This window comes from Belonocnema kinseyi, chromosome 4, assembly GCF_010883055.1.
Source record: "Belonocnema kinseyi isolate 2016_QV_RU_SX_M_011 chromosome 4, B_treatae_v1, whole genome shotgun sequence".
Lineage (NCBI taxonomy): Eukaryota > Metazoa > Arthropoda > Insecta > Hymenoptera > Cynipidae > Belonocnema > Belonocnema kinseyi.
Genome location: NC_046660.1, coordinates 87281315 through 87290746, shown reverse-complemented (window position 1 = coordinate 87290746; position 9432 = coordinate 87281315). Strand labels below are relative to the sequence as shown.

The window sequence follows — 9432 nt, the reverse complement described above, 5'->3', positions numbered from 1 at the left end:
TTGATTCCCTTTTGAATCCAAGTTAATTTTTATATCTCACTTTTTCAAAAAGCCTTCTCTTTGTCCCAGCAAAATCTTATTCAAAAAGTATTTCTTTTCGTGATAATTAAATCAAACTTGTTGTGCAGCATTGTCAACGCAGCGTGCAAATAAACTAACAAAGCAATAAAATAAGAAAAAAGTTGAAAATAGAGCTAAACATGTCTAGAAAATGTTGCCTCCAAACCTTGCTTGATATATTTTATAATTTTTTCTAAATGAATAGTTGTTCTAACTGTGAGAAGGAGTGCAATTTTATAAAATCAGGTACAAAAGGGAAAAATTAATATATGGTACAATCAGAAACAAAATCTATTTGAACTGACAAGAATGGAAAGTTCATGAATAATCGGATATTCTCTATAGAATGCTTTCTGATTATATAATGGAAATATTATTGTAGTATTTACATTATTTAAATTTAATTCGTTTTACCTTCACTAGATATTTTGGAAGTTTCCGGTGAAGAGTGAAATTCCGTTTCGGCCTCTCATGTTCTTAACGATTTGGTAATGGAAGGAATGATCGACGCGGAAATTGGCAGTTATTGGAAGCGAGAATGCCACCATCATTTGTCCTAAGCAAGGATGCATTTCTCATTTTTTTGTAATAGCAAAATACATTTTTTGTAAACGATGTATTCACGATAATATTTTTCGAAAGATCTTATAACTTTATTAACGCAAAACATTAACATTTCATTAGTCATTAGTCATTATATTAGTCTGATAAAAGTCCCCTTCTTTAAAAATAGCCTATTTCAGAAGAAAACTTGAATGATTATTGTGATAAATTCTAATTTTCCGGTTCCTTAACGTGACCATCGAATAAAACAAGACCTGAAGAACGACTAATAATTTTAAAATAAAATGGTCGATCCACATTCATTGTGTAAACCTGGGGTAGTGAGAAGATAGCGGTTGCTATTCCTGAAAATAAAATAAATTATTTTTTACCAGAGGTTTGAAGTTTCTGAATGTCTTAAGCCATACACCGATTATTATTTATCAATGATTTAATGGAAAGAATGATTCATTTTACGAAAGTCAGTCTGTCCTATATTCTTTAGATTAGTAACTTGCTTTATTCATTTACGAAGAGTTATTTATGTTATGAACTACTTAATTACTTTCTCCTGGGTGTAAAAAAAGTTTTCACAATAGTATTGTTATTTAATGAAAGTTATAGTGATCCACTTGTAAAGGTTTTAGAAACAAATATATTTCTATTATTAACAATCGTTTATAGTAATTTATTTACATTTTATGTATCAATCATCCATTATTTTATTGTTTTTACCCTGTCAAATGTAACAAGAGTTTGATATTTTGCTGGATCTTGCAAATGGCCTTGAAAAATTACAGAAGTCTTGAAAGTCGTAATCAAAAAGAACAAAAATGGTTTGTTCACATCGAAGACGAGACGATCCAACTCGACTAAGAAGCGTCGTCCAGATAATCCTATCACATAAATATAAATTGTTGAATACAATTTAACAACAGGTATAAATTTTCCGATAACAAAATTCAAAAGAGAAAGAATCAAAACCCAAAATGAGAAACTATAAATTATTTAAAAGCGATAAGATAAAAAAGAACAGATGGTATATCTGTTGAGAAAATAATCCCCAAAATATAAAATATAGACAAATTAAATGCTAAAATAATGTTTCATGTTACCTAATTATTTCTTCAGAATTTTCAAACATTTTTGACGTCTACAAATTGTTTCATTTCATCTCAAAAATTATTTATTTCCTTACGGAAATGGTCAGGCTGACTATTCATTTTCCTTCGTATGATAATCATAATAACGATTAGAATAGTTAAATTTATTCATACTTTAATCGCAAATGTTTAGAATAGGCAATCTATCAGTTATCAAAACGTTTGAAATATTTTACTACATTATGTTTCTCTGTCTTAAAAAATTTGTTTCAAATGGACGAGAACACAAGCGGTAATCAAGTTAACAAAATTCAGAACAAACGTATAATTTAGGGAGAGAAAAATAAAGACAAAGTTAAATTTCTAATTGGATTACATAAGATTAAATTATTAATGCATTGTTAAGACCTAAGTTTGAACAGGCATGAAATTAATCATCAGCATATCAAAAGAAAAATCGATTCTTTTTAAATATTCTTAAGAATCACACAAAATTAATTTAATTCCTCTTTAATTTAGCATATGTTTTACTAATAACTATAAATTTTATGTTCTTACTTGAAATATACCCAAATTAGGTCGACCCAGGATTTTCTACACGCCCTTCGAACATCAAAATAGCATTCCGTCCTTCCACTATACCATATAAAAATTGTTTGTTTGCTTTAAATTCGATGGGAATTTGAATAGAGTCCGTCTCAGTAATATCAGCTGTAATTTTAGTTAAAATGTACTCCCTATTGTTTCAGAAACAATTTTATATAATTTTTTATTCAACAAAAAATTAACAAGAAGGCATGCGTAAAACATGTTAATTTTAATTGAATTTTGGTTGCAAACATTAATTTAATTCATTTATTTCCCGCTTAACATACATGATACAGCTAAGTCATTCTATTTTTATATTAACTAGTGCAACGTTATTGCTAATAAGTTACCAATATTTTAAACAAATTTATCTAAGGATTCCTTACTTAGCTTTGAAATATCGTGTTTTTATTTATTATTTCCACTATGAAGTAACAAAATTGTTGGTTTTCTGTAAACTCGAGAGAAAGTCTAAAGGAGTCGAACAGCACAAGAATTTCAGTTAAACAACAATATTTGGTGTAAAATGTATTCTACTGTTTGCCGAAAATTGTTATGTTCATTTTCGAATACACTATTTAAGCATGATTTACAGTAAACACAAAAACGCAACATTCCATTGATGTTTAATCAACAGCAAGTAAATGAAAAAATGGATGCTTTAGTCAGCAATTAGTGAATTAATATTTATTGTAAATGGTGCATTTTCTTACACTTAAAATTAGATCCAAATTCGAAATTAAATTAACTCAGGATTTATAACTCGCCCTTGAAAAATTGCAATTTTATTTCGTCCTTCCACCATGAAGTACAAAAATTGTCTGTTGGCTCTAAACTCTGACGAAATGTTAAGGGATTCCAAAGTAAACATCATTCCTATGAAAGAAAGTTTCATTTTGGTGTTAAATATAATCTACATGTTTAACATTACAATCGTTAATAACGGTCGAATTAAATTTAAGAATGAACATTCAATGTATTTAAGGAACCCGTAGATGACCATTGACTTTGGCGGTTTCTTTTGACGTTATGATGCACAGGAAACGATGGTTTGCGTCAAAATCGATTATTGTTGGGAGAGAGGGGAACACATATTCTATACCTCAAAAAAGTTAATTTCACCTTGTTTCTTAAAAAATTCAATTTTCCTGCATAATTGTACGTACACAAGTCAGAAAGCAAAAATGCTAAAAACGATGTGAAATATAATTAATTAGTTAATTAAATTTTTTGTATAGAAATGATTTAACATCAGAATTTTAATTAGGAGTAGATTTATAGAATCAATTACATATTACACTCGCACGCGGATTTTACGAAAATTGATTTGCCCCATCTGAGAAATGACGCCGAGCCGCTGTTTCGGTTGAAAGGAGTGGCGGGGCTGAATGGGAAGAACGCCTTTGGTCACTCGTGTGTGACAAAACAGTAGAGTAGCGATAAAGCGTTGTACCCTAACGACAAACTGAATAACTGCTTCACATTGCTGGATTTAAGAAGAAGGTCAAAAACAAAACTGGGCTCAAATCCAAGTTCGAGTGTATTTATCATGCACATGCAACTGCTAAGATTGAATCTCGTTCCTTGTTTTCCCAGTTAGCAAGCATTTTATAATATAAGAATAGCACATGTTTTTTTCAGCCTTGGCTTCCACGAAAATTTAGACATTCTTCAAGCTAATTGACTTTTAACCAACATCGTCCAATACATTTTTTCATTTCAGCAACGAAAACGCGAATCTAAATGAGGTTGGTTTATCAGGAATTAGTTATTCAATTGACTGAAAACGATGTCTTTTCTTTAAAAAAAAGGTTACAAGTTCAAAATAAATTGACTCCACAGTTGTCACTTCGCCTTGAAACATTGCCAATTTCATTTCGTTCTTCCAATACGAAATTCAAAAAGTTTCTGTTGACTCTAAACTCTGACGAATTGTTAAGGTATTTCAAGATTAATATTAATATCATGCCGCTCTATAAAGAAAATGTTGTTTAACCGTAAAATATAATCTTTGGACATGATGATGATTTTTAATAGTTATAAACGAATCAAGCAACAATATTCTTGAATCAGACATTAAAGGATAAGTATAAGCGTGATTTTATATTAACGCAATTTTAATTTCTAATAATAATAATTTTAGTTTCATAAATAAAACTGTTAGATTAAATATATACACACATAAACTAAAAATTTATTGAATATTTCAATGAAGATAATTATTAAACACATTTATGCTTTAAAATGATTAGATAAGTATTACCTGAATTGTTCACAATATTAAATAACAAAATGGTGTAATTTTATTTTTTTTCTGTTAAGTAACATGAACTGATTATTCATCAATATTCAATCGACTATATTTATATACTAACAGTATATTTATATTAAAAATACCACTATTCTAATTCTATAATTTCTTTAAATATCTGTTAATGTTGTAAAATGAGTATCTAAATTCAATTTTCAAAATTATATATACGATACATATGATTTAATTTTTTCTGGAAAGAGTTTAAAAGGTATAAATGTATTAATTTTTTAAATTCAATAAGTATAATTTCATATTACATTAATGTTTTTCTTTTTTTAATGAATAAAATAAAATAAATGCACTATTCACTTTTAATTTATGTATTCGTATATTGGCTATAATTTGTATAATGAATGTGTGTTCAAGTTTAAAATAACTTCATTACATTTTTCCAATGTTTGCGGTGTGAAACGAGTACATTACCAACGATAATTGTCGGTTTACTAGAAAAAACGTATTAAAACAACTTCTCTCTTTTTTCGTGGTTATCTCAACAATAAATTACATGAGGAAGATATTTTTTGTTAGAAAGCTCATTAAATTTCACGTCAATTGAGTCGAACGGGGTCCATGTATGATTACGATCAAACTTAACTTTTGGGTATAAAGTCGTTTGCTGGTTTAATAAACAGCAGACAGTAGCAAAAATGAACTTCACGTGTTAAGATTTCCCCGCCACATTAGAAATAGTTACCATGTAAATTCTATTGAATATTGTTTTGATTCGATAAAAAATTCAACTTTATCAACTTGAAAATTACCTGCAACAAAAATTCAAATCTGTTTTGCTATGAGTTTTGTGCAAAAATCTTGTCATGGTTTGATATCCGCACCCCGGTGGAGATTTAAGTCGGCGGCTGGCCATTCTACGGCTGGAGAGCCCGGCTTTAAGCCGGCAGCTGGCCGGGGAAACCGACTTTCAGTCGGGCTCTGGTCGGAGTTTCTGGTCGGAATCCGGCCAGCATCGTCACGCTGCGCTGGCCAGCGTCCGGCCATGGAGCATAGCCGGGAGTTGGCCGGGGAGCCCGACCGTGGCCCGGACAAGATCAATTGGTGCTTTACTAGATTTAAATGATTAGGGTTTCAATTGTATGAAAAGCATCAGTCACTGAATTAGGGGATCAATTTGATTATTTTTTATTATTATTTTATTATTTAGGGATTCTTTCTCTCTCGAATTTTGTTATTGAAAAATATATACCTGATGTTAAATTGTATTCAACAATTTATATTTATGTAATAGGATTATCTGGACGACGCTTCTTAGACCCCCTGAATACAAAAAGCAGGTTTTTACGAATGTGTCTGTCGAAGTGTCTGTGTGTGTCGGTGTGTGTGTGTGTGTTTGTGTGTGTATGGGTGTGTGTATGCGTGTGTGCGTGTGTGTTTTTTTACAAAATTAAAAAATTTTCTGTACGTATATTCATAGTATTTAAGCAAACGAACAATTTATCCTGATGACTATATATTACTATATAGGCGATTTTAATTCGGTTTCCAAATCTCCCGCGCTCGAGATCTCGCGCTGATTGGTCGAAGGCTTTGAGACTCAGAAGACGTCCGCAACATAACCAAATTCTGAAAAAAGGTAATATTTCCCAAGATTCACCACACATTTCAAATAAATAATTAGCTGCGAATTAAAAAAATCTAACATAACGTTAAAATTGTTCACAAAAACATTCGGGACGTTCATTAAGTACTTTCTTAAAAATTGGAGTTGGTTTTCACAAATTTAATGGTACGTGAGTGATATTTGACGTTTGACAAGTGTCAAAATCGTTTCGTACTTCGAACTTAATTAATTGAATAAAGTGAATATTTGCAGGTTGTACGTAATTAATTGGTGATAAAATCTATTGTTTTACTTATTAAATTAAATATGGGAATAAAACGCTTTTGAATAACTGCAATGAAAATTGTAATCCTTGTGATTATAAAAATTGCGACGATGAATCTGAGATTCAAATGATGAGAGGTAAGAAGCGGCGAATTATTCTTATAAGCTGGGAGTCCAGCGACCTTGACAATTTCGTCTCCGCTACCATATAATGTTAAAGTATACATTTTTGTGATATTTGACTTATAAATTATAAAAATTATTAGCTGAAATCTTCAATATTACCTTAGCTTCAGAATTAGAATGAGCCATGGGAATATAAAGGAATTTTTAAGAGTTTCACCACTCTGTTTTTGAGTATACACCATATTACAAAACATTACTAAAGATTTCAAAATTTTTCAAAGATTTAAAAATATTTAAAAGGATTTTGAACATTTTATAAAGGCGTGTACATCAGATTTTAAATATTTCATAAGAATTTGACAAAGATTTTTAAACTTTTAAAAGATGTAAAGGGTTTCAAAGATTTTGAAAGGGTTACAGTACACCCGATTTAAAAAATTTAAAAACATTTTGAAGATTTGAAAAGGTTTCAAAACATTTTAGAAGATTTTTTTACTAATTATAGATTTCAAATAATTTAATGATTTCAATGAATAAAAAAGATTTCGCAAACAAAGATTTAAGAAAAATTCCCCAAAAAAACCACGTCCCGAGAATTTTTGTGAACACATTCTAATATTGTGTTACATTGTTTTTAATTCGTACCTCATTATTTATTTGGAATGCGTGGTAAATCCTGGGAAACATGACCTTCTTTCAGAATTAGGTTAAACGTCTTTTGCGCACGTCATCTGAGGCTCCAAGATTTTGACCAATCAGCGCAAGACCTCGAGCGCGGGGGATTTAAAAACTGAATTTAAATCGCCTATTTACTACTTTTTTGAATTACACAGATGCATGGCGGGTTGCAATGTATGCTAAAGTTATATCATATTCCCTATGACTACATAGTAAACGTCCTTAATGTATATGTATATGCATATATACATCATTCAGAAATTAAAAACCGGCAAGGCTGCTCAGTAGGCCGTACGTGTAAATTTTAAATCATAAAGAAAACATTGGAAATAAGCAAATTCAGTTTATGGAAGACCAAAAAAAGTTGCAATAAAACGTTGAATAACCAAACTTTTTTAAAAGAATGCGCATTTTTTTAAACGGGACAATGAAATTTCGTCTGTTTTAATACCAATGCAAGTTACGAATTATAATAATATTTATTTATGGGAATGATAAAAAATTACAGGGATAAACTCGAGTGGGAAGCACGAGAAACGTGATGAGAATGTGTTCGTTAGAGCCAAAGGAGCTTTAACAATATCTAGCGCGAAGCGCAAGGTAAACACATTATCGAGCGCGAAGCGCGAGAACCAACAGTCGCGGATCCTAGGCGCGCACAAACTTGCGAGCGGAGCGAGCCGCGCGCATAGAGCGCGATGAGAATGTGCCCGTGAAGCGGGCAGATTTTTTACTGTAGAATTGGAGCAAATTAATATATGAAATTCCACACGCCCAGAACACAGACAACATTAACTATTTTCTCGTAGTCGTTGAGAGACAAAAAAGGTATTTAAAAAATAAATATTCAATGATTGTGAGTATTTTAACTTTGAATATTAATATTCCTGTTTGAAGTAAATACATATATTACATTTTTAAACATTATATTACAAATAAAATTTCTAACGCTACGGCGGTATCGAACCTACATATCTATACCTAAATATAACGTCTAGCAGTAGGGAGTGCTAACCACTGCGCTAACCCGACAAGTTGAAACTCGTTGAAAAAGCCATCCTCATAAGATACAGTTCAGACAAGTTAAAGTACCCAATTTTAAGTTCTCTTTTTCTTACTATTTATTATTATGCGACGTTATGTAAATGTAAAATACACGAACTTTTAACAAGAATATCAATAACATACTTTTTAAATAAATAATTTAAATCGATTACAATTTTTCTTCCCGTGATATTTTGTTTTTTCTGGTTGTAGACTACTTGACAACTTTTTACAATGACAAGAAATGTAATTTATTATGAACATTAAACATTTTTAACGACGAACCTCAGAAATTTGATCGTGAATGTTGACAATGTCTTAATAATAAAATTTTTTAACTTTCGTGTAAGGTTTGGTTTTTAGGTGTTTTATACTATTTTACAACGTTTAAGATTAATATAAAATGTAAGTTTTTTCAGAACATTTGCAATCTTTCATAAAGATGGAACTTACAATTTTTCTCTTAAAAAAATTTAAATCATATATTTTTCAGAAATTTTGAAATTTGCATAAGGTAATTTTAAAATCACGCCAAAAAACTCATTGTTTCGAGGCTTTTGTCATTTGCTTTTAATATTGTATATTAGGCTTTATATTATTTAAAATTTATTATTAATCGTTTACAAAAATTCAAACAATTATAAATTTAATATCTGTATGTTTTTCTGCCGTCATTAATTGATAGTTTTATTATAATCTCTATTTGAAAATGTTTACTATACATTTATCACGATTCGAGGTTTGTATACACATCCATTTCTTAATGAAATCATAAAAAGTCATTAAGTTATAAGCAAAGTTTAACAATTTTATTACTGCCAATTAGCGCCCGGCCATGTACCGCCTGAGCATTAGATCATAAGATTTTTCCGATCTGAGCCCAGTCAGTCCTCAGCTGGGGTTTTGACATAAATCTTGCCTAGCGAGTCTCCGCCCAGCGCACGACTAGACTCTTAAAAAACATACAGAGCCCGGCCAGTCCCCGACCAGAATCCTTGTACTAGGGCTAACCCGGGCTATTTCCAAACGGGCATCTGTAAATCGCAATTCTAGCATTGAATACTAAATTGTGAACCCATTATGAATAGTTTAATTCTAGTTAATTCATAAGAGTTCTTTGGGAATAATTTATTCTT

General features: G+C 30.6%; 2 protein-coding genes across 11 annotated transcripts in view; both read right to left on the bottom strand.

Annotated features, from left to right (window-relative positions):
• Window positions 1-9432, bottom strand: part of LOC117171735 (alaserpin-like) — a 114008-nt gene that overhangs the window by 37571 nt on the left and 67005 nt on the right. The window contains exons 8-9 of one of the 10 annotated variants that reach the window (XM_033359305.1): window positions 1339-1499; window positions 846-968 (exon numbers count right to left, since the gene is read on the bottom strand). The exons of 4 other annotated variants lie outside the window; for them this stretch is intronic. In XM_033359305.1, coding sequence (XP_033215196.1) covers window positions 963-968; window positions 1339-1499 — 167 coding nt within the window. In that variant the 3' untranslated portion in view covers window positions 846-962. Of the gene's footprint in view, window positions 1-474; window positions 617-691; window positions 969-1305; window positions 1500-2265; window positions 2418-3018; window positions 3171-9432 lie in introns of those variants that run through there. 5 more of the 10 variants (XM_033359312.1, XM_033359317.1, XM_033359301.1 and 2 more) reach the window with 5 other exon arrangements.
• LOC117171736 (probable chitinase 2) overlaps window positions 1-9432 on the bottom strand; it is a 149456-nt gene that overhangs the window by 133477 nt on the left and 6547 nt on the right. The gene's annotated exons all lie outside the window — the stretch shown is intronic.